Genomic DNA, 26,157 nt, shown 5'->3' on the forward strand with positions numbered 1-26,157 from the left:
ACAATGACATAACTGTTCTCTCAAGAAGCCTGGTGTCTGAGGTAACACTTTCCAACTTAATTTACAGAGCTGCTAAGACTCTTGAAGGTGGTGACAGACTTCAACATTCATATCCAACTGATATGGGAATTTATTCAACATAAGCTCCATACGTTTAATTGTGAACAGTGCTGGGAAATCTCATAATACAAAAACATATTTTTCTCAGTAAACATTTTAAACTGATTTTGACATAATAAATGTATTTCATTACAGAGTTATACTGGTATCAACTGCATGAAATACCAGTAGATTGCACCATTTTGCAAATATTTTTCAAGATAGCTGAATGTTTCATCTTCACAGTCTCTCAAATAGAACAGCTCTGAACTTACCCACTAATATTTAAAATAAAAAAAAGTCTAAAAATTCAAATATAAATAAAATTTGAATGTCAGCTCATTGCTCTGCAAACGTAGTATGGAATCTAGTATCATTTGGAAAAACTACAAAACTAATTTAATGATTGATTATGTAATATTATTACTACACACAGTAGTCCACTTTCCTAATAATATTCAACATAAAAAATATATATACTTACTAATTCTGTTAAGTGTGATGGATTAAAGTTACTGTATTTGAGTTTTACAAACATTAAAATTATTATTTGTTTAGTTACTATTAAAACTATCACCTGTGTTGTTAAATAACTGTTAAAGCTGAATCATTCAAAGAAATTGAAACTATTGTGTAATTTCTTTTTATTAACAACAAATATGCCCCACAATATTAGATTTACTCCAGTAAAAGTAAATAATACATCATCAAATTATTAATAACAGTTTGTAAATAAAATTGAAAAAAAATAGTTAGACTATCCATACTGTAAAATATGAAACACAAAAAATTAACATACTATTTAAGAAAATTCATCTCACACAGCACAGTTACTATACACAAGAGTCAAAGTGAGGAAGCAATTCATTGATCAACAAATTCTGAAAGTTTCACACACACATGAGATTGGTATTCATACAATGGATCACAATAGTTACTTGAAAAGTTTCCAAAATTTTAGTTAAAACTTAAAAGAATTTTAACTGTAACTAGTATTCAGACAATGCAATTATTAAAATACACACTGAGAGTTTCAAATAGAAAACAAGCATCCAATATCTCTTAATTCTATCTAAGACTAGAAGTACATCAATTAGTTTGCTAATAGAAAGTTATTATACTTTAAGATTGAGGAATACAAATATTGCTAATTTGTGCTAATCCATCACATCAAGATTGAAAGGAAAAACATTTGTAATTGGAATATTTATCTATTACAAAATTTAAATGTTTAATATAAGAAAATTAACTAAAGGTTTTTCATATCTAACTGACAATATGTACGGTAAAAAATTATTTGTTTTAGAATCTTCATAAAAAGTTAAACTTAAAAAATTATACTAGTGACATTAATGAATACCACACCTTTAAATAAAAACCTTTATGACTTACATTTAACAATGAATAGTTTGCTTATTCAGAGTTATCTACCATATTTATAACTAGCTACAGCTCTGAAAGAAAGGATATGATAGTTTGAAACAAGTTGTTAGACTGGCACTTTCACATTCCTAATATATTACCTTAAAAACTAAAATAAATACTTAAATATGAGCATTATATTACCTAAGTAAATGTTTTACTTGTCTTAATGATTAATTAATTATTTGGTAAAAGTATTACAATGACAGAGTGGTTGTAAAAAAATGCAGTTATTATTTAAAAAACAAAAACATATTGAAGGCTGAAAGATTCAACTGGTGAAAAATTGGACAAACCAAAGGATTAAATTAAAGTATGTGTTAAACAATTAAATTTATATCATTCAGTCAGCATTCAATATTTTAAAAAATCTAAATGTCATGAACTGTGGATATTATTAAATGAGAAACTCTATGTTTAGCTAAACCTTTGAAAGGTTAGACTAATAATGGTAATGTAATCAAACTGATAACTAACCTGGAAAAAAAAAAGCAAGAAATGTATTGTTTGAAAAAGAAAAAATTAGCACAAGAATAAACTGCTTTGAATTGGTAGTGAGAGCTACATTAACCTAGTGAAATGAAAATCTAAAAATATTAAAATCAGCTTAAGAAGGAATGGGGAAAAAACTGTAGGTAAACATTAAGGCATATGAAGCTATTATCGTTCTAAGCTAATGTTTATTGCAAAACATAGTCTAATCAACTCATGATATTTCCAGATCTTACAAGAGTGGAAAGTACATCACTAATTGAAGAGTCTGTGGAACTGGAAAACTTGTAGATATAAAATCACATATGTTAATATGGTACTTCAGCCTATAAATTTCTTTTTACATTGAGACATCCATGTTTAAATGACATATAATGAATATTTACTAATTATTATCATAGTAAACGAGTGGTTTTGACAACTCCAACTTTTAAAGCACATCATTCACATTGTTAAAAAATAATACAACAATACTTTCCTGTTATATATAGTCTAATAATGCAGCCATGAAAATTCAGCGCATGCTCAGCAAATTGTTATATTGCAACAATTTCTCAAAACTTAATCAAATAATGTACAAGTATAATACAATGTAAAAATAAAATGTATATTGTGCTTCACTTTTCATTCATTTAAAGTTTAGGAATTACATAAGGTTGTTTGTAATTAAGCACAAAGCTACACAATACGCTATCAGTATTATGTCAACCATGGGTATTGAAACCCAGATTCTAGCATTGTAAGTCTGCAGTCTTAGTTCGGTGTTACTGGGGAGCAATTATGTAAGGAAATACCACATGTACTCAATCTAAATTTATCAGTTTCTTTTTTGAATCGTGTGTCTTCACAAAGTCGAAGAAATTACACGTTGTTACCAATTCTATTACTTTCTTTTAAGAGATATTCATCCCTTGTACATGTGAGTCTTGTGTTTTTCCATATTCAGTTTTTAGACTAATTATGTGTATTGATCAAACTTTTTTAATTTTAACTACAAGATAAGGTAATAAAAGCAATATTTATATGACAAAAAGCCAACTAGAATCAGTAGATAGTGAATTAAAATAATGACAAAGAGCATTTTCTTTCTTGTATTTGTTATTTAGAGCATTTGATGTGAAAATGGGTCATTTTTACATTGAGTCCTAAATATAGTGACCAAAAGAAATAAAATTTATAAAAGTTAATCTGCATTATTAAATATAAAAAAGTTTCCCAAACCAAGTAATAACACATATATATTTAATAATGCAGATTAACTTTTATAAATTAAAATAATTATTTTGGTAATTAATATTTCTATGAAATTATATTCTAATTTCAATGTCATGAAACTAGAAGAACAAAAAAGGTAAATGAAATGACACTCCTGTATTTTTGCTGATCACCATTAAAAATATGTTTAGAGAACTGTCACATAACAAACAACAGGATAGTAATGATAGTAATAATAAAATAGTTTCTTGCATTTAAATGAATGTTGGTTCTACTCTACATTATCTTTTACAAAGATTTCAGAAGCTGCTCTCATTAAGATGACTTAAATACAATCCTATAGGAGAAATACAAAAATATTTCATTTTTTAAATGAGTGTCCATTTAGTAACTGTATTGAAATAACATCATCTATTGTCTACAACAAGAATCAATTTCTGAAGTTAATTTCAGATAATTTCAAGCTGTTACAAAATACCCTAAAAAATTTCTCATGTTGTTAACATTTTAATTCTAAATTTATCATTTTATATTTACTAATATTTTTATTTTCTAAAAACTGTTTTCATATTACTTCATTTTTTGTTTAAGATCAAAACTGCAATACAATGAAGGTACTACATATTTAAATAGTTGATGGTGCACTTACTATTTTTGGCAAACATCAAGAAAGGAAACAAAATGATATAATTGTACACAATAATGGTTAATCTTATTTAAAAGATCTTAATACACTTCAGACAGTTAGGAACAACATTCAACAGCTGACAATACGATCATACACAAAAGTACTGATTGTGGAGTATCTGTATTTCTATACATGATGTGGTTCATCACTCAAAAAAAACCTCAGATAGTTTGAAACCATGAGCATTTTTCAAAAAAAAAAATTTAATCAAACAAATTCTAAAATATGATTTCTTTGTGTATTTGAATAAAAATGTCCCATTCTTTTCCTTTAGCTGCTGGTACATAAACAAAATATAGCTGTATCTTCATACTCAATATGCAATTATTATTATTATTCCAAAATAGGTTTGTTATAAACATTATGCCTTAAAAATATATGTTTTTTTAATTAACGTATTGTTAATTATAACAACCTTCCAATCACTGAATTTTGACATGGTCTTTGGTTAAGAACTGTTCATCTATTTAGTAGCATAGGTACAAAGTTATGTTCTATTTAAATTATTATTTCACAAAACATATACCTGCAACATTTTAGTGGTCACAACTATCTTGAGCCACTCACATAACTTGACATTTTTGAAGTTCAACAGCCCCAATTTCATTCTTATTCGTTCATAAGCTTTATTGAAAATTTACTTCAAGTTAGTTTGCACACTTAGAAACTCATGTATAACAAATGATTCATTTGTCTTGCAATGGTACATTACCTCCCATCAGTCAATATTTTCAAAACTGCAAAATTTTATAACTCACACAAATTCCTCTGTTAATAATCTTCTAAGCACCAGGTAATCATTTGAAATAATTTTATTTGTTGTTAATAGTAGGAAATATCCTGAAATATAGACTGTGGATTATAACAGCTTCAGTAATAAATAAATTAGAAAATAGGACAATAAAATACAAAATCTAAAATTAATCAGCAACACAACTAAGTTTATTGTTATTAAAGATGATCCTTTTTGTTGTAATCATTACAGATAATGTTTTTCACATCAGCACTACTATTTCCTCTACTATAAAAGACAAACACAACTCAATAAACCTTCTAAACTAAAAGGTGAATCTCTGATACAAACACTGTAGGTAAATAAAAAGTTTTAGAGAAAAATGCTACATTAGTTAAAAAAAATCAATTAATCAAACAACTTATATAAAAAATGAAAGTTTTCACAAAAAGAACAGTATCACACATGCAGTAGAATCATCATTCTAAGTCAAAACTTTATACATTGTTCTTTGAATATCTCTATGACATCTAAAGAAAGTACTTTAACAAAACATAAGTTACTTACTGAAAAAAGTTTTTATAAGCATATTTTTACTCTCACAACAAACAACAGTACTAAATACTTATGTAACTTAGAAATGGCAATCAGCTTCTCATTCTCAAAGTTTCACTTAAAGCACTTTTATGAAGATTTAATATAAAAATACAATTACAACTTAGTCACAAACAACTGAAAACAACTATATGTAACTAGTTTTAGCAAAGGAAATTTAAAACATTTATATACAAATAAATAATTATATCATTTCTATACACTGAAAGAGTAACTTAAATGTTATGATTGACAGCACAATCTTTAAATGAAAAGCTCATAATGCAATTTTTTTTGTAAAGATTTAAATGTATTTTTGAAAAGCATTAATTCATTAATTAATAGGTTTCATTCAAAAAACCCACATGAAACCTTAAATAATAAACATCTACTGGTGCTTCCAATCATTCAGAAACACAATGCTGAGGCCATGTTGATTCTAACTGGTTTCATACCTTTGACACTTTTACACATTTCCTGTTAACTGCAAGTTTCTACTATTTTTGTAGACGCAGCCAAGAACTCGGCCCATCATACATAAGATCTCGGCTACAGCATGGGTAGGATCATCCCCTAAAATGAAAATAACAAAACAAAAAAAAACCATTAAAAGCTCTCTATTTCTTAATGTAAAAACTGCTACATTTTGTATTGAAATTGAAAGGACTCCAGGTGATTGTTTAGTAAAACAATTTTATAACTTGGTTTGGGGGAAAAAAACCAAACTATTAATGTTCCATAAACCAAGTAGCCAAGGTATTCAAAACTTTAAAAACAAACTGTGAAAAGTTAGTATTCACCATTACTGTAATTCTATGTAGTTTAAGAAGTTTTTTACAAGAGTTATTCTGAATACTGATATTAATTAGTTTGTTAAACATGACATTCTAATAGGAAGGAAGTTCTGAAAAATCTATTAGATTTTTGTAAACATAGAAAATGTGGAACATCCACATCACACAACTAACAAGATAACTGGAAATTTAATAAAATATTCAAAACTTTATGTAAGATCATTTTGGTTTTAACTCATCTCTTTCACAGTAAATTTGAAAGCATTAGAGGGACTCAAACATATGGACTAACACACACTTATACCATATACACATACACACTTATACCAAATACATACATATAGGCATATAAGCACCCAGATTCAAATACATAGTCATATGTTACACACCTATACCAGACACACACACACACACAGGTGCATACACCTAGACAGATTCAAATATGTGCACCAATGCTAACACACACCTATACCATATACCCAGACAGACTCAAACATGTGGGCTCGTGTCAAAATTTTATTAAACTATTATGAACTTATGTCAACAAGTTTGGTATGAAATTGTAGATTATAATTCAAATGTTAGTATTATACATTATTCAAGTTCATAATTTAAAAGTAAATATTAAAAAACACTTAAACACTGATTTTTGTGTATTATATAGTATGTTTTAATGCAGCATTGGTTCAATTAGATGTTTGTGATGTCAAAATACAAAGTCTATAGTTTCATACAAATTATGAACTCAAAGTACTCATATACTGAATCAAACACAGCAGCCCTGCTCACCTCTTTCCATTTTTTTTTGAAACGGCACCTAAGGTACACATACTTCTACATACGACATGTGAATAATCAATAAAGAGCTCAAAATGTCCCCTTTGTGGCTTTCTCAGCCATTATCATATGTTAGAACTCCATCACATTCTTTTGAAAGAAGATTTCAAGGAGGAAGATTGTGTCTTCAGTCTGCCGAAATTTCATATTGTTTTTAAGACTGAAATACAGCTTAGTTACCAAACTTGTTAAATTCTAAGGGTTTTCTATGATATCAATAGAGTAATTTATGATTTTTTTTTGGTTATTCAAATGTATATATAAAACCTAAAAAAATTATTTTGTTTCACATTCTCCACATTTAAAATTTCTTAGGGCTTTTAGCAAGCTATGAGAAGGAGCAACTGAGTACAAAGGCTGTAACAAGAAGAGATAATTGTTTGCTTTACTTCTTCATTTACTGTTCTGTGTTTTAAGAAAAAAAAACCTTTAAGAACTTGTTTGTATATAGTAACAATCTACAGGAACTGGTATGTGTAAATGTATAACTGACATATGAATGTATTTTACAAAACACTAGTCCATTAAAACGTTACACAGTGACCTGTCTTGGCTAAGACTAAAAGTTAGTTTTATATTATTGGATAAAGTAACATCAGTGCACATGCATCTTTTCATTGTAACTTATACACTGTTAGCCAGGCATGACTGAAAGGTCAATATAATAAAAATAATGTATAATGTTATGAGATTTAATCTAGTTAGACTAAACTAGTATGTTTTTGTATTATAACCTGTAGTCATTCAAGAATAAACAAAGCATAATACATATTTATTTCCATATTTTTTTTAAGGTGGCTACAAGGTCAGTCAAACTGATAAACTCATATAGCTAGGATACAGAAAATAATAAACAAAATACAAAGTTTTACTGAAAACAAACACTTGAAATGTATTTAGAAGGTTTTACAAAAATATTTGTAATTTTGGGAACAAAGAATAAATTTTTACTCATGACATTAAAATTGCTTTGCACTTGGACTAGTAACAAAACAGACTATGTTTTCACAAACAAATCCTTAGTAAAAATACTTCATTAAAAAATCTGAATTTTTGTGTTAAAAAGACTTGCAATCATTACTAAAAGTCTATGGAATTTTGTAAATATATACACACACACACACACACAACAGAAAATGTTATGTAACAAATACTCAAAGTTTAGGAACTTAGGTATGTTATACCAAGGTCATCAGGAAATACACACACACACACAACAGAAAATGTTATGTTACAGGTACTTAAAGGTTAGGAACTTGGGTATGTTATACCAAACTCATCAGGAAACATATTCCAGACAGGCAAGTATTCACCAGACAGATTCAAACATGCAGACACATGCTAAATACAACACCAGATACACACACACACAGACATGCATACACTCATACATATTTAGAGTTGTGGACACATAACACACACATTCATACCAGAAAAAGTCAAATGTGTAGGCACATGCTAACAAAGAATACAAGATATGTACTCTCAAATACATGTATACACCCACATAAAATTTTTTTAAAAATGACGTACAGAATAACACAAATAAAATTTTATAGTAACAAAGGTTAGAGACGACAGACGAGTACCCTCACCTTCTAATTAGTTGTTAGTGGTAAGTCAATGTGGATTAGTTATACAGCTGATTTCCAGTTTTCAAAATGGAAGTATTTAACTTCTCCTTCGTGTTTAACGAATTAAAGTTTTGTGTTTAAAATCTGGAAAGATTATTTGACATTTTTCAAATTTGACAAGCTAAACTAATTTTGTACAATTAAATTTGATGTACTAGTTATGCCACGAACAACCTAAATAGAAAGAAAGTATAAAATATGTAAGTTCTCCAATTTCATAAAAATTAGAAATACATACACAAGTTGACACATCATACTCAAAACTATGCACCTGTCTTGTAAGAACATTTGTTTATATTAATTTATTCCTTACATAATAACATATTCAATGACACATAGCTAAAACCAAAAACAAAAGTTTTGAATTAACATTGAGAATGGAAGGTTTGATGAGCAGTTTCATTTGGTAAATCTTCTCAGTAATGATGATTTCAATCTGTTAGCACAGTAATATGGACAGCAACTGACATTTACTGTTGTATCTGAGCCCACTAAACAAAACATGTTACTACAGTAATCTGGACGGCATGTCTAAGTGATATTTTGTGTTACATGTTAGCTTTATAATACAAATTACTACAATAGACTACACAGCATATCGAACTGATATTTAATGTGGTGTCTGAGCTCATATATACAGCACCTAGAAAGATCAATAACATTCCTCTCCTTTTACAGGTAATGATTACACAACATCTAGGATGACCAATCCAAAGTTTGTAAACACAGAAGTATACCTTTCATACTACAGGTAACATTTACACAGCATTTTTAACAAGATCAATGATAAACTGCAATCAAACTGTCCCAACTGTCACATAAATGTTATAGGAAAAGATGTTATAATTGCCCTTCCCCACCAAAAGTTAAATTAGCTCAAATCTATATGCCCACACTTTACAATTGTTCAGGAATTCTCACAAACATATACATTCAAACACCTAAAAATGTTACAAATTCACACACACTCATTTTTTTTATTTTACACCAATTTATACAGTACTGATCCCATTCATTTTTGTTGGTTATAATAGTAGAGTTACATACAAGCTGCTTATATACACACACACAAAAGATTTTTCACAGCATGTCAAGTTGCAGTCACCTTGCCACTTTCCACACTTATTGGTTTATGAGTACGTGGATTAAAGACCCTTATTAATTTGCACTTCAACTGAAGCAAGGTGATTTGCAAGTACAAATAGTTTCTAAAGTTGACCTCTTCTAGGAGTTTTAATTACAGAACCTTCCATTATGAAGTCTTACCATTTTGCAATTATAATGCATGAACTTTTATGTTCCAAGTAAAAGGGATGACTGAAGTGTTATACTGTATCAGCAAAGAAATGGTTACCTGAAGCATTTTACTGCAAAAACAGGAAGATAATTATTTTAGAGGGGAAGGGGGGGAAACTGTACCAATCACACACTGGCAATAAAAAGGAAAGATAAACAGCTTGTCAAGAAATGTAACCCAAAAACACTGTGATACATTGCAGCTACAGGAACAAACCTTGCTAAGAATGGGAATAAATTAATGCATATTTATTTAGTTTTAAAAATCTCATTTAAAAGCACACAGCTAAACAAACCTATACAAGAGCAATCTAGCATATATACATGTAAAAACGGCTCATTTGGGTTGAGAAAATTTTTTATATAGAGGAGTGAACAACGTTTTGACCTTCTTCGGTCATCGTCAGGTTCACAAAGAAAGGAATAGGTGACTGACCAGAAGCTGACCACATGTTTGAAGATCGGTTGCATAACTGAGTGTAGGAATGTAGATGGCGTGCCTAGATGTTGAATTATATTTATTAATACAGGTATAAAGGTGTTCCTTTGTATTGGTTTATTTTGGGCTTGAGTTGTCGTATAAGTAAGGCTTCTTTAATTTGTGTTTTTTATGTTTGTTTCTTTATTTAGTGTTGAGTGTTTTCTATGGTTATGTTGTGTTTATTTGACTTGCAGTGTTCAAAACGTGGCAAGGTGACTTATGTTCTTTGAATCTGATTTCCATTTTTCTACTTGTTTCTCCAAAATAGAAGTTGTGGCAGTTATCACATTGTATTTTATAAATAATGTTGGTGTGTTGTTTGTCAGTGTAGTTTTTACATAGTATAGACCTCAGTTTTGTGCCTGGTTTTTGAATAAATTTGGTATTAACTGTAATGTCATATTTTGTTACTAGTTTTTGCCAAATGTTGGTTATTTTTCTGCTGATGTCAGGAATATATGGTATGCAGCAGTATGTGGTTTCGTGATTTTTTGACTTATGAGATATATTTACTTTTGTTGGTTGATTTTGCTTTGTGTCTAGGTGTGTGCGTATAATGTTTTCCACAGTTTGTGGAGGAAACTTATTGATATTGATGAAGTATTGTTTTATTTTGTCTAATTCATCATTAATTTTATCTGGTGAGCATAGTTTTATGGCTGTGTTTATTTGGTTTCTTAGTATGTTGAGTTTTTGTTTTGTTTCATGTGCTGAATCCCGAGGAATGTATAGTCCAGTATGGGTGATTTTTTGGTGGATTTCTGTTTTCAATTGTGTATCAGTTCTTATAATTTTGAGGTTAAGAAATGATATTTGATTGCTTTCTTCTTGTTCAGATGTGAAGTTGATGTTGGGATGTATAGCATTAATGTGATTGAAAAAAAATTAAGTGTGTGTTCTGTAGATGTGAATCCCACAACCGTGTCATCTATATATCTGTCCAGTATAGTTGTGGATGTAATGCTGTGTTAATTGCTTGTGTTTCAACTTGTGTCATAAAAATATTTGCAAGAACTGGTGATACTGGGTTGCCCATGCTTTGGCCATTTGTTTGTATATAGTTGTGGTTGTTGAACATGAATTTGTGTTCAACGTGGTGAATTCTATGAGGGTTGCTGGGAATGTCTATAGATGGGTTAGGGTCTCGAATATAGAGTTCCAAGGCTATCTTGCAGACTTCAGCAGTTGGAACTTCTATAAAGAGGGATATAACATTGAAACTGGCCTTTAAGGCTTCATAATTAAGTTGATTAAGATTAGACTTGAAATTAAAAGAGTCTTTGATGAATGAGCTGGCTGATGTTACATACTTGGAGAATGCCCATGCTATGTATTTACCAAGATTGTAATTAAACAATTCATATGTGGACATTATTGGTCATAATGGACAATCTGGTTTATGAAGTTTGGGGATGCCGTATATTTGTGGTGTGTGTGAGTCAGTTTTGCATAGGTAGGAATAAAGTGTTTGTGAAATTGTGTTGGGTTTTTCATTTTTAGTAGTATTTTGTTTAGTTTTGGATGTATTCATTCATGTTCATTATGACTATAGTGTTTCCTTTATCTGTTTTTAGAATTTTAATGTTTTTGTCTTGTTTTAGGTTTTTAATGGAATTAATGTCTCTTTTTGTAAGATTGTTTTTTAGCTTTGTGTTTTGTGAAATTATGTTGATGGTTTTGTGAGAAAATTCTTAAGATGTTGTTTTTAGGTGTTTCTGGAAAATATAAATTTTTAATTTTTCCTGGGAAGTTTGGCTGTTGGATGTCAATAAAATTGTCTAAGTTGTCTTCTTTCTGTTGGTTGTTTTCTCAACCCAAACAAACCATTTTTACATATATATTTTTCTCTACAAGTGGGTTTTCTCGACATCACTGTATCTAGCATATAACAGATGTAATCACATTGGATGAATAAAGCACCTGCAACAAATTCTAGGTGACATTCTCATACTGCAACTAACAATACAGTATTTCAAAAGTGGTATAAAAAGTATATTGATAAAATATTTCTACAGGATCTGTAGTGGTTACAAGTTATAGCTATAACAATAAGGTAAACATCTGAAAAGTGTACAAAAATGTTCAAATGAACTCTTCACACTATCAGGTAATTGTGGTGATACTACTCTACCTTGAAAAAAATACCATCTTTGTATGGAATGGATGCTAATAAGATAAGGCTTCATTGAAGCATTCAAGTCTCATGTTCAAGTCAGTATATACACCATTTCCTTCACAAAATGCAATTACAAACAAATGTTCATATTATACCATTCACAGACATCTTCCATGCATGTCTGTGTGTTCGAGTCACTCATATGAGCTCTTTTAAGTAAACACAACACAGTTAATGAACTACAAAAGGCATGTGAAAAGGACACTGCAAACAATAAAATAAGTGTATTGCACAAAAGCCTCATACAATGCAAACTGCAATGAAGATAAATGGTCCATAGCATGGACTAACTCGCAGAAAACCAACTGGTGGTGAAAACAGTAGTTGTAAAAATTAGGCACTAAACCCCTGCTCGTTACCATAGATCACGAACAATCTTCCATATAACAGTACACAAATATGAATCAACCATAAATTAAATCTTCTGGCAGATATACAAAACATGGAAGTATACCTAACTTACTACACTAGTACCTGGTTTACATCAAGGATGAAATAAACATAATACAACAAGTGAGAGTATGATGAGAAGAATATTTATATGAGATAATAACTTGAAATTTCTCAAAACTTCCCAGAATGTCATGCTTAATAGTTCAATCGTTAGATACAAGAACTTACTTTTAGAGTTTTCCATGAAGAAAGCAAGGGAAAAAAAAAAAAAAGATATGGTTAATCAGAGAAGAATATTAAAAAGAACAAATTTACTCTGATTTAGAATTAGAATTTCAACATGGTTTACTTCAATATAAGACTTATTTACTGGGTTATAAATCTAAATGTTTTTTGTTTCAATAGAAAAACTGGATTAAAAATGTAATGTGCTTTACTTTAATATAAAACGAGATAAAAAATGTGATGTGTTTTACTCCAATAAATAATTTGATTTGATGTTTTGTTTATCATTGCTACAATCTCAGTAACAGGGCTTACAAACTGAATGTTTTATAACATTTTATTATATGCATGGTGATGTCATGATGATCTTATACACATGGTGATATTATGACACTATTATGCACATGGCAAGGTCATGATATTACTATCCATATCGTGAGGTAATGACTGCTATCCAGTGGTAATATTATGGTACTACTATCAACGATGTTAGGTTATAACACTACTATTCACATGGTGATGTCATGATACTACAAGACACCTGTTGAGGACTCAACATTAATATTCACATGGCAATGATACAGTTATCCACTGGTGATGTGAAGGCACTACTATCCATGTGTTGAGGATATAACCATTTACTATATACTGTTCATGACATTACTGTCCATGACTTTACTATATACATTGCAATTTTTAAGCCAAATACCAAATGGTGAGTCAAACTACTTTATATATATAATGTATGGATCTTAATTTCTTATAAAAATGGATGGAGGATTTTTCTAATCATTTACTTCATCCAAAATCTAAATGATGCACAGTTAATGCTTACAGGATCAGATTTTTCAGAAATGATTTTAGCAAGTATTACAAGTACATTTCCCCATAACCAGAAATGTTAAATATTACAACATGAACTTCACAGATAAACAAGTTACTGAATCTTTTAAAACAATGTTTAATCACAATTTTAAACAGAAATATGTGAAACTGATAAGGACATACTTCATTATGAATGGTTTAAGAATGACCAAATCCCTTAACACCAAGCATGCATTATCTCCTTGAAACAGTTAAACGTGCAAAATATTAAGTATAAATATATTTTAATCTTGGACTTCAATGCATATGGCTTAATCAGGTGTATAAATGATATTTTTTATACAAATATATTTCATCTGATATAATATAACTAGCATGATTCTACTAAAAACAAATTGGTTATCTTTTCTCCATGTATGTTCTTGACATAAACTTAACAGTATCAAAGAATTGGGTTATTACTATGTGAGTACAGTTTTTTAAACAATTTGTAATAGTAAATACTTTACCCTCTATTTTATTTTCCAAGAACTACAATCTTATGAATATACTTTTATCTGATAAAAAAAAAAACACTAAAATTAACAGTGGAGCTGTGGATGACTCATATTGGAATTTATTTTTTTTATATAAAAAACAGGTTTTCACACTTTAGAATATGATTTTTAAGCCATTAGAGAGTATAAACTTGAGTGGGCCAGAGGGAAATTTGGGGTATACAGCCCATCCCAGCACTCCCTATTGACATTTACATGTGTGAGTGTGTGTGTTACTTAATAAAACCAAAATCGTTAGTAGACAGTATATTAAATATAAATTAAACCATGCATTAAAATAAATAAAAACAAAACAGGTATTACGACTAATATCAAAATTAGCTAATTTTATAACATAGCCTAAGTTAAACCATTTAGATTTCAATTTTCATATCTTTCCAGTGAGAAACCTATACAACTTGTTCTAAACAACAGTTTACTATTTCTTCAAACCACTAAAATGATTTTAATATGAACCAATTGAAAATAACTTATTATAATTTTAATAATTAAAACAACACTTTACCTACTATGCATTAATAGTTCTTCAGTGTCAATTAGCCATACTATTTCTTATTGTAGTCAGTTGAATAATTCAAAAAACAGATAACACAAGTTAATACCATACCAGTAAAAACTTCATTACAAGTGTGAAGTACAATGTCAGGTTTGTTAAACAAATAAATCCATAAACAATACTTACAGTGTTTCCTACTGTGGATCCAAAAAGTTGCTGAACAGATTTGTCAATAAAGCAAAAACATAAAAAGTACTTATACTATCAGCTTTTGTGTATCCAAAACACCTCTGAATAGACTTGTTAATACAATAAACAGTACTTGTAGTAAAAGTTACTTTGGAGCAGGATTATTAACACTTTTGCTATATGTGTTCCTATGGTCAGAGGTCAAAGAGTATGTCATCACATTTGTAGACTTACATTCAAAATTTTATTGAACTACTATTTTATGAGTTTCTGTCAATACATTTGCTTTTTAATGAATTTTCAATAAATTTGGCATCAAACTGGATTATAATTCAATTTTTAGTACTGTACATTAGTTAATAGTATGTTGAATGCAGCTTTGGTTCAAATTAGATATTTTTGATGTCCAAATAGAAAGTATGTAGTTCCTTATGAATTACATACTTAAATTATCAAGCTAGAATATAAAATAAGAACCTCTTATGTGTTCTAATTACTGAGAGATCACTATATTTAGTGAACCAAATACAGTGGCTCCACCAACCTATTCTATTTTTTGGAAATACTTCTTTACATACACCTGCTTTACTATATCACAGCTTTATAACTAATTAAAAGCTCAAAATTTTCCCTATGCTTATTTCTCGGTCTCTGGAAGGTGGAAAGTCATGAAAGATAATTCTTTTGTATAGAATCTCAGAATGAAAGGGGTAAGTGAAAATGTTCGAAAAACAATGTTTTTTAGACCCAAATACAGTTTAATTACCAAGCCTGATAAATTACAGTGGAATTCTCCAATAATAAGAGTAATTTTTAATTTTTTTTTGTTATTTAAAAATGCGTATATAAAACCTAAAAAATTTATTTTGTTTTATATCCTCCAAATGAAAAAGTTAACAAGAAGTATCACACAATGTATTACATGTAGGGTACAGTAAGCGAGTATAAACTTCTTTACAATAATAAGTAGTAGAGATATTGTTTTAAATATTTACTATCCCATGTCTTAAATAAAATAAGACTTTTAATAACTTATTTGTAAATAGTAATAAATACGTATATAATATAACCAAAATGTGATTATTTTACAAGATACTGGTCAATTACAACAAAGGTAAGACAAAGTCACTTTGTAAAAGTCAGTCTTATACTGTTGGTTGGATACAGTAACTTGAATGCATGTGTGCCTCGTCATTGCAACTTCTGTAGTATTATTTTGACACAGCTGAAAGGTTAATAAAATAAAAATAACAAATATATATATGTGTATGATGTTATGAGATCTCAGCTGTTTAGACAAAATATTTGTGGTTGTGTTATAATCTGTATTCAATATAGAATGAAAGTGTAATTTATATCTATTTTCTAAATTTTTCTATGGTGGTTATGAGGTTGATCAAATTGACCAAACCGATTCAGAGAAATAACAGTGAAAATAACACATAAAATACGAAGTTTTTTTCTTAAAAAAGTTTGATAATTATCTGGTGGTTATTAAGAGAATATAAAGATTTTGCACGTGAAATGTGGAAGTGTAAAAAGCAGCCATCACCATTCATGTTTACCAAAATGATCTCAAAAAGAAAACTCACCATAATTGAAGACAAAATCGAATCAAAGAAATAATACTCAATACTATAGTTCTTGCACAGTATATCTTTAAAAGTGTATGATACATCAAAACTAATTGGAGTAGGTTTGTTAATAAAGCAAAAACATAAAAAGTTCCTATACTATCAGCTTTTGTGTATCCATAACAACCCTGAACATAACCAATAAACAGTTTTGGAAGTTGATTATTATTTACTTTAGAGCTTAAAAAAGCTATTAATTCTAATATCATTCATAGGTAGCATAAAGTACTTCATTACTCAAATATCTATTATAAAGGTAAAACACAATCCCAATTAGGTTTGTTCACAGGACAAAAATATTAAAAGGTATTTACAGCATTATCTATAATTATATTTGTTAATAAAGCAAAAACATAAACAATACTTAAAATATCATCTCTTGTGTATGTAAAATAACCATGAGTAGTCTTGTTAATTAAACTGTGTTTTCAAAATTATAAGGGGTCAAACTTGGTACACAAACAATATCCTCAACATTTATAATCACAGACAACAAACCAAAGAGTTCTGCCATATTAATTTCTGGTTTAGGCTATCGAGGTTGTGATTTGTTTTTCATAGTGATATCTACAAATTCACACTTTCCTTTATAAAACAAATTAAAATATTTAGAGTTAATTTATCATTATAAACAGAACTGAAAAAAAATGATTTGTTATATCATTTTCTAGTGCTCAAATACTTAGATGAAATCAAGGTGAATTTCTTACACAATCAGATAAAAAAACAACTTACTTGTCTGGATCTTGATAAAGCTTTTGATCCTTAATGTACTGAATTACAGAATCTTGTAAAAGATATCTAACACTTTCTCCTCTCCTTAAAGCCCGCCTACAACAGAAACAAAGAAACATTTACAACCAACATTTTAAATACCTGTGTAAGGAAGCACATTATGTTAAATTCTACAATAATTTGAGAAAAGTTTGTTTGTTTGTCTCTCCTCTGACTTATCCTTGGTTTTTACATTTGAACATGTTAATATAGTTTAATCAACTAGGGATGATTTGCTATGTATCAAGAAGTTATTATTTTTCTTTTAAAATCCACAAATTTCAGAGCTCCATTGATAGCTATATATAGATCAATCAGTGGAAATAGCCATTATGGATACTGATGGGATTCCTCCAGTTTCCTTTTGCACTGAATGGTATATAATACAGTGTATGCACTTTGTAACAGATTTACTAATGCATATTTATTTTAATATTGATGTTTGTTTTAGTTAAATATATATTTAGAAATGTGTGTAACATATACTGTTAAATGTATATTGTGAAATTTCCTCCTATTCCCTGAATTTGTAGAAGATTCTCGAGTGCAAGAATCAACAATACATGTTTTACAAAAGCAATGGCATATTATTGCTAACTAAAATTTCAAGAACCTCCCTTAATGATTATAAAAAATAGCCATCGTAACTCACAGAATGACAATATATTGTTGGTTTGCTACAGTTAGTATACTATAAACCTCTGAAGCTATAACTGTTATTAACACTTATTAATTGGGAAACCACAGATACTTGACCATGAACATTTAAAGATTTCAAACATTACAAACCATTAACCTTCAGTGAATTAACTTCAGACATTAGTAAATCTAGGAGGACATTAGATAGCTTCATTGAAGAAAAGTTAGCTTGAAGACGAAGTGAGGTCAACATGGAGAACTAGCTGTTAAGTGAACTCTACCAATAGACTCAAAATTCATTCACTAATTGAGAATGGTTGATTGCAAGTTTCTAAAACTTTTGTATATGAATCATTAATGTAATAACTATTTGTAAAAACAGGTATTATAAATTGCATTACTGTTTGTATAATAAAATATATTTGTGTTGAGAAAGAAAATTGTGTGCAAGCTTGTTCACAAATATTATAAATCTGATGTATATCAACATTTAGTAAATTTCTAAATAAAGATCATAAATTAACCTGGCTCAGGTTATTTAAAACTATAATACATAACACAATAATAGAGATACATAATAACTCTCAATTATTACTGTCATAATTAGGACAAAAATAGAAATACTATTTATATTGATATTTGGTAAAACATTAATTCTAAACTTGCATCTTATTTTCAAATTCCTCAATTATTTGAGGTATTTCTTTTCACACATTGTTTATCTATACTTTCACAATAGACATATTTATATTTCAGAAAATGTTTTATGCCATACTGCTTATTACTTTTTGATAAAAAAGTTAGAACTGAAAATAAAATGTTATTCAAATAATCAAACCCAGCAGGCATTAATAATTTTATGCTTATCTTCTTTCAATCTATATTGTCACTGGCATATTTCAGTGAAAAACACTTTTATATTTATAATTGTTAAACATTTTGTTTTCAAATCTCACTCATCATTTGAGGAATTTAATGTCCATTCATTTAAACACTTCATAACAACACCTATCAACAGTGTGTGCTTTGTCATAAGACATCTAAATATACACACTACTTAATTTTTTGTATTTACCTGCCAGTTGAGGTTTTATCCTGCCAAAGAAAGTACATAAGAGAAGCTTATTAAGAACAGAAAAGACAACTGAAAAAAAAGGTTGCAAGTGGATATATAGTAACAAACTCCACCACAAATATAGCCACAGATAAAATGAAACAATAACCCTTATTAACTTCATTAACCTCTCACCATGGCACAGCTGCTAATAACAGTAAAGTGACAAACAATTTATAAGCATGACAAAGTGGTTTATTTTGGGGGAAAATACGTGTTTTAACATAACGTTAGTCTGTCTTCTTAAGGTAAGCAGACAGACCTATGTTCTATTAAAACATGTAGTACATTACCTTAAAAACAAACTATTTCATTAAACTTATAAATCTTTATTTGCTAATTTAGTGTTAGCCTTTTATATATTCCAAAGTTTAACAACACTTAAACGTACTACCTTTCAAGAATGCAACAGCTAATGAAACCATGTGACATTTAAACACAAGTTGAAACAAGTTTGTAGTTTTAGTCAAAAGATCAATGTTTAAAAGGGAGTTTTGGAAAAAAAAGTTGCTGATACACATGTATTGGAGTGGGGGGGATTATAAAGGTACAGAAGCAATGACCCAGGTAAAACATGCTTGTGCTATAATTGCAGACACAATGAAACCATATGTATTCTTCAATGATGTCGAGAAACCCACTTGTTGAGAAATTTATATGCAAAAACGGCTCGTTTGGGTTGAGAAAATATTTTACATAGAAGAGTGTTTTTGCATATAAATTTCTCAAATGTATTTTTGTGGCAATGCCAAAAAAGTGACATAAGGTTCTTTGGCAACAGTATAGAATTTTATTTTAATAATTATTTATATTTTTACCATTATGTCATACTGCCCTTTGTTTTTCTCACCAGTATGCATACTGTCTCACTTTAGCTATTACAGTTGACATAACTTTAGAAAGAAGTTACTCTATGACAAATACAAATGAAACATACCCTAAACATACCCATGAATAAGCAAATTGTATAACTACCCCTTTTGGATAGATACAAATTATCTAAGAAAATACATATCAGATAAAGGGAATAATTTCAGTCCACATAATTGATGCAACTACAAAGAGCTGGTTAAAACTGGTTTAAAAAAAAAAGAAAATTTAACTAGTCAATATACATCAGTTTAATAGCTTTCATTAAGATTTTACATACATCACTGTAGTTTCTGAAGATACATATTTTAAGCAAGGGCTAAAATAAGTATTCAAAAACAAACTTTACTTGTCAATATTCATCTTGTTGTATGTTTTCTTTGACTCGTAGAGAAAACATACAAAGGAGTTGAGACTTCAAAATGAACAATATAATTTTGAACAAGTGTACGAATAACAAAGACATAACATTTATTATGTCAAATTTATGCAGTCTTGACCAAAAGAAAAAAATAGTAAATGGGTTGAGGTTTCAGCATGTAAAAGATATGTAGTTTTTTACTAATGCATGAATCACAGTAATGGGTTACATTTTACTACAAATTATTGTAATTTTAAGAAATTACAAAAAGGTGTACAAATTCCATTGACTATTAAATGTTAGAGACCAGTGTATAAACTAACCTAAGAAGTGTAAATTGGATAACAACAAAGTTACAGTTCTTCAATTTCATCTACTTACCTTATTTTAGTAGAGCTAATATCATTGGTAATCCATTCAGTCACAAGATGAATGTTCCACTAAATAAATAAATAATTATAATATTAAACATTCCTAATTAATTTATGAACTAATTCATTATAATATTTGTGTAAAAAATATGCATTACAGAGATATTAAAATAATTTTAAACTGAAACCATTTTTTTAAAGGACAGGTATTCCAAATACTAAACTTAAAAATAACAAACGTAAAAATTGCTGTCTTATAAGAATATCACCAAGGCATATGCAAATAGTATTCATCCTAAAGTTAAGTTTTAAATAAATAGGTAATATTGGTATAATTACTTAACACTGCCTTGAACCAAATAATTTATTAAAGCAAAAAAAAAAAAAAGTTGATTTAACACAAGATTAGGTGTCAAAATCAATACTGTCTTTCTCAGCTCCTATTCATTTAAAATCTTACTTGATACTTGGTGAGCACATCAGATTCATAGATAAATTTCTGGGGATTGGATCCTTTTCTTGTGACGACCACTAATCCAAAGTTGCCAACAATATCAGCAATCTAACACCAAATACAGGATAAAATAGTTAATAACTAAATGTGTAGGTAACACATTTAACATAATTACATTATATTTTTTTTATCACATCTTTGACCTAAAAGGGATAATACATTAACAGATACACTTAATAACAGATAGGGTATTCCATTTCTATGACTAATCTTTATTCACATCATTTTTATCGAGCCATTGTATATTTCCAGTAAGAAAATAATATAATCGCATTTGAACTACATTGCCTGTTGTACTGCCAACAAGTCCATTTACTCAAATGTATTTCTTCACTAATTGAAATACTATTTATATTAGTTACTTGCAGCATGTCAAGTCTCATGGTGTGCAATAACCGAGTAAATCTGTCGTTTATGAGATATCAATTTTTAATTAAGTAGAATAATACCCAATCTCTAAACAATCCCTTACTGCCATCATCTTGTTTTTGACCAGGAATCAAGTAATAATATCTCAAATGATACTCTATTACTCATTATCCAAAGGTACCTTATTGATCATCGGATTTGTTAGGACAGTTGAGTTATAAAATGTGAAATCCTAATTATAACACTATATCCTACATAAGCCACTTGTCTCACAAAACATTCTAACTACATTTTCAAGTATCAACTTAGAATCATACAAACACTATGAATTCACTTTAGGAACTACAAAAATTCTAAATTAACATAGCTTATTCAATAGAAGTGCCCTAAGAGTACTTGTCAAGTATTATAACATTGCCTGTCTAATTTTTATTTGTTATCTCCAGTCAAATCTAATGAAAAATTACTCTTTTCCAACTTTACCTGCAGTAATTTATTTCAATAGTCAAAGTATCTACACACACTGTTCATTAGGTACATGAGCAGTGATGTATGACTGGGAATTTGAAGTATTAATGTTAACAGTAGTTAGTAAAAATGCTGGAAAGGAAAACTAGAATAACTAGATCAACCTTTACAAAAAATTTTATTTTTATGTGGTATACTCTGTGTACCATATAAATAACACTGATATCATACATCCGTAAAATATGTAAACAAACATTCTCCAGAATCATTCAAAATTTTACCATAAAGATTTCCTAGAGATACTTATTCAATGAAAGCAAATAAAATGAAGTGCTAAATCTTAGTATTAAGATATATCAGGTTGCAATTCATTATCAATATGAGTCAATATTAAATTACTAAAGTTAACCTGATACCTTACTTTCAGATAAGTAAACCCTATTTTAAAACCATTTAACTGTTGGCTAATTCATTTTTTTCTAACATAAACAGATTCATGTGGTAATACTCATATACATTTCTAAGCTTTCTAACAACACAGAATACAAGTAGAACCCACACAAAAGTAGATCTGAAGTTCTATAATGAATTTGTGCATGAAATTTGCATAGGTACTTCACACTTTCACAAAAGAAGCCCCTTTAAACATTTTCTTGTGCAAGTTGCTGTATAACACAAATACCTAACTCTTGTATATAATAACTTTTGTTTATCTTGACAAAATTTGGTTGACAGTTAGTAAAAATTGCAATTTTTTTATATACAAAAAATCAGGTTTTTAAATGAAGTATTTTACTAAAGATTTTTTTATGAAGACACTAAGTCTGTTTTGTTACTAGTCCAAGTGTAAAGTGATTTTTATGTCATGATTAAAGAAATTATTATTCGTCCCCAGGATCTCATATATTATTGGTGTAATCTCTAAAACATCCTAAACAGATTTCAAACACTTGTTTACAGTAAAACCTTATATTTTCTGTTATTTTAACTATACTTGGTCTGTCATTTTGCTCGATGTACCATTAAATACATTACATTACATATACATTATATATTAAATATTATATATTACATGTTAAATAAGTAAATATGTTTTCATCATTCTGTAATGACTACAGATAATATGAAGACACAAACAACTTAAATCTCAGAACATTATAAATTTATATATGTGCATCTTATGTAATGTTAGCAAGGCATGACTGGAAGGTGCATATGCACTCATGTTATTTTATCCAATAATATAAGACTGCCCTATAGAGTGACTGTGTTTTAGTGTAAAATACAGTCACATTTCATTTATATCTTAAAAATATTGTACATTATTACTATTTACAAATAAGTTCTCAAAGTTATTTTTCTTAAAACGTAGAATACTATATAAAGAAGTAAAGCAAACTACTTTCTCTTCTAATTACTAACTTTGTACTCGTTTACTGCTTGCTAAGCCTATCAAAATTTGCCTGTGGAGGATGTGAAGCAAATTTTTTTTTTTTTTGCTTTTACAGATATATATGCATTTGAAATAACCAACAATGATAAATTACTACATCGATACCATAGAATTCCACTGTAATTTATCACATTTACTGACAAAGGTGGATTTGGGTCTAAAAAAATATGAAATTTTGAGCAGACTAAAGATACAACTTACACTCCTGAAATCTTGTTTTGAAAGAATGAGTTAATGTCATTTTCTTTAAAATTGGCTGAGGAAGCCATGAGAGAGGGAGATTCTGAGCTTTTTATTGGTTATGCACATGACATAGACAGAAGTACTTGTGCACGAAGAAGTGTTTCCAAAAATGGAAAGATGTTGATGGGGCCACTGCATGTGTTTCAGAACATGAATGATATTTCAGCCTACAAAAAATGTTGGAAGTTCTTATTTTATACTGTAGCTTGTCAATAATGGTAATCCGAGTTTTTAATTCAGATGAAACTACAAACTTTGGATTTGGACATCACAAACATAATTTGAAGAAATGCTCCATTCAACATACTACACCACACGCAAAAATTGATATTTAGGAGTGTTCTTTTAATATTCACTTTTAAGTTAGGAAATTAACTAATATATAACACTAACATATGAATTATAATACCAAACTTATTGATACAAGTTCATAAAATAGTAGTTTAATACAATTTTGAATGAAGATCAACAAATGCAATGACATTGCAAAACCTATAACCTATTGTAAATAGGGTTAAACACCTTTAATACATATGTACAGTCATGTGAAAAAGTTAGGACACCCTATAAAAATGTGTATTTTTTAAAATTTTTGGATATATAGATATTTAATCTCAATTTCAACAATACTGATAGATTATAGGAATATAACTAAACAATTAAAACTGAAGAAAAGACTTTAAGATCTTCTGTAAATGTAATTCTATAAAAATGCATATTTTAACTGAGGAAAAAGTTAAGATACTCTACCCCCTAATAGCTAGTGTTACCCCTTTTAGCTGAAATAACTGCAGTGAGACACTTCTTGTAGCCATCTACCAGTCTCCAACATCAGTCTAAAGAAAGTTTGCTCCACTCCTCAATGCAGAATTCTGTCAGTTGTGAGATGTTTGAGGGGTTTCTTGCATGTACAGCCCGTTTCAAGTCACCCCACAGCATCTCAATGGAATTAAGATCTGGGCTTTGACTCGGCCATTCCAGGACTCTCCATTTCTTAGTTTTCAGCCAGTCCTTGGTAGATTTACTGGAATGTTTTGGGTTATTGTTGTATTGCAGGGTCCACTTCCACTTCAGCTTAATTTTTGTACAGATGGTCTCACATGATCCTCAAGCACCCTCTGATACACAGTAGAATTCATGGTGGATTCTATGATTGTGAGCTGTCCAGGTCCTGCTGCAGCAAAGCAGCCCCAAATCATGACACTTCCACTCCATGCTTCACAGATGGTATGGAGATCTTTTCCTGGAATGCTGTATTTGGTTTATGCCAAACATGTCCTCTGTTCTGGTGTCCACATAATTCAATTTTGGACTCATCTGTCCAAAGAACATTATTCCAGAAGTCCTGATCTTTGTCTACATTCTTTCTGGCAAACTTCAGTCTGGCCTTGATGTTTCTCTTAGAGAGCAAAGGTTTCCTCCTTGCACACCTCCTATGCAAGTTAAACTTGTGCAGTCTCTTTCTGATTGTAGAGGCATGCACTTTCACATCAACAGTAGCCAGAGCCTGCTATAGGTCCCGTGATGACATGTTAGGGTGTTTGGAGACCTCTTTTAGCATCTTGTGGCCTGCTCTCGGGGTGAACTTGCTTGGACGACCAGACCTGGGCATGTTGGCAGTTGTTTTGAAAGCCCTCCACTTGTTGACTATTTTCTGGACAGTGGAATGCTGATTTCAAAATCGTTTGGGATCTTTTTAAATCCCTTATCAGACTCATAAGCTGCTACAATTTTCTTTCTGAAGGCCTCAGACAGCTCTTTTGCTCTCACCATGGTGCTCACTCTCACTTCAACAGTCAGGAGCTCACCAAAGTAAATGTCTGAGATTGAAATATGGCAAGCCATAGTACAAGTACTATGAAATAGTATTTCATATATGTAGAAATACTACATTGATCTGTAGTCTTGTTGGCTGCTTGACTGACTGAAGCACTTACAGTTGTTTCTTACCTAAATAGGTTATAGTGAGAGCTACAATTTAAATTGTATTTAGGTTTTACTATTATATTTTAGTTAATTATGTATCATGTTTTAAAATGCATAATTAAAAGTTTTAAACATTTTTTTAAAAAAAATACATCATACTTTGCATCTGTTCTCAAGTCTTCCGATATTAGGCACTGAATGAAAATTTTGCCAATTAAAAAACTATAATATGCCTTGAGAGCACGGTTTACTTAAGTCAAGATAAATAACAAGTG

At 29.4% G+C, this 26,157-nt stretch overlaps 1 protein-coding gene across 4 annotated transcripts in view; it reads right to left on the reverse strand.

Annotated features, from left to right (window-relative positions):
* Positions 1-726: 726 nt before the first annotated feature.
* The window catches only part of LOC143248979 (nicotinamide/nicotinic acid mononucleotide adenylyltransferase 1-like), a 52,310-nt gene continuing 26,879 nt past the window's right edge, over positions 727-26,157 (reverse strand). For 3 of the 4 annotated variants that reach the window (XM_076498061.1, XM_076498060.1, XM_076498059.1), the window contains exons 6-9: positions 21,370-21,471; positions 20,920-20,978; positions 17,515-17,611; positions 727-5,814 (exon numbers count right to left, since the gene is read on the reverse strand). In XM_076498061.1, the coding sequence (XP_076354176.1) occupies positions 5,710-5,814; positions 17,515-17,611; positions 20,920-20,978; positions 21,370-21,471 (363 nt within the window). In that variant the 3' untranslated portion in view covers positions 727-5,709. Of the gene's footprint in view, positions 5,817-17,514; positions 17,612-20,919; positions 20,979-21,369; positions 21,472-26,157 lie in introns of all 4 variants that reach the window. The other variant, XM_076498062.1, reaches the window with a different exon arrangement.

The sequence above is a fragment of the Tachypleus tridentatus genome, chromosome 4 (genome assembly GCF_004210375.1).
Source record: "Tachypleus tridentatus isolate NWPU-2018 chromosome 4, ASM421037v1, whole genome shotgun sequence".
NCBI classification, from domain to species: domain Eukaryota; kingdom Metazoa; phylum Arthropoda; class Merostomata; order Xiphosura; family Limulidae; genus Tachypleus; species Tachypleus tridentatus.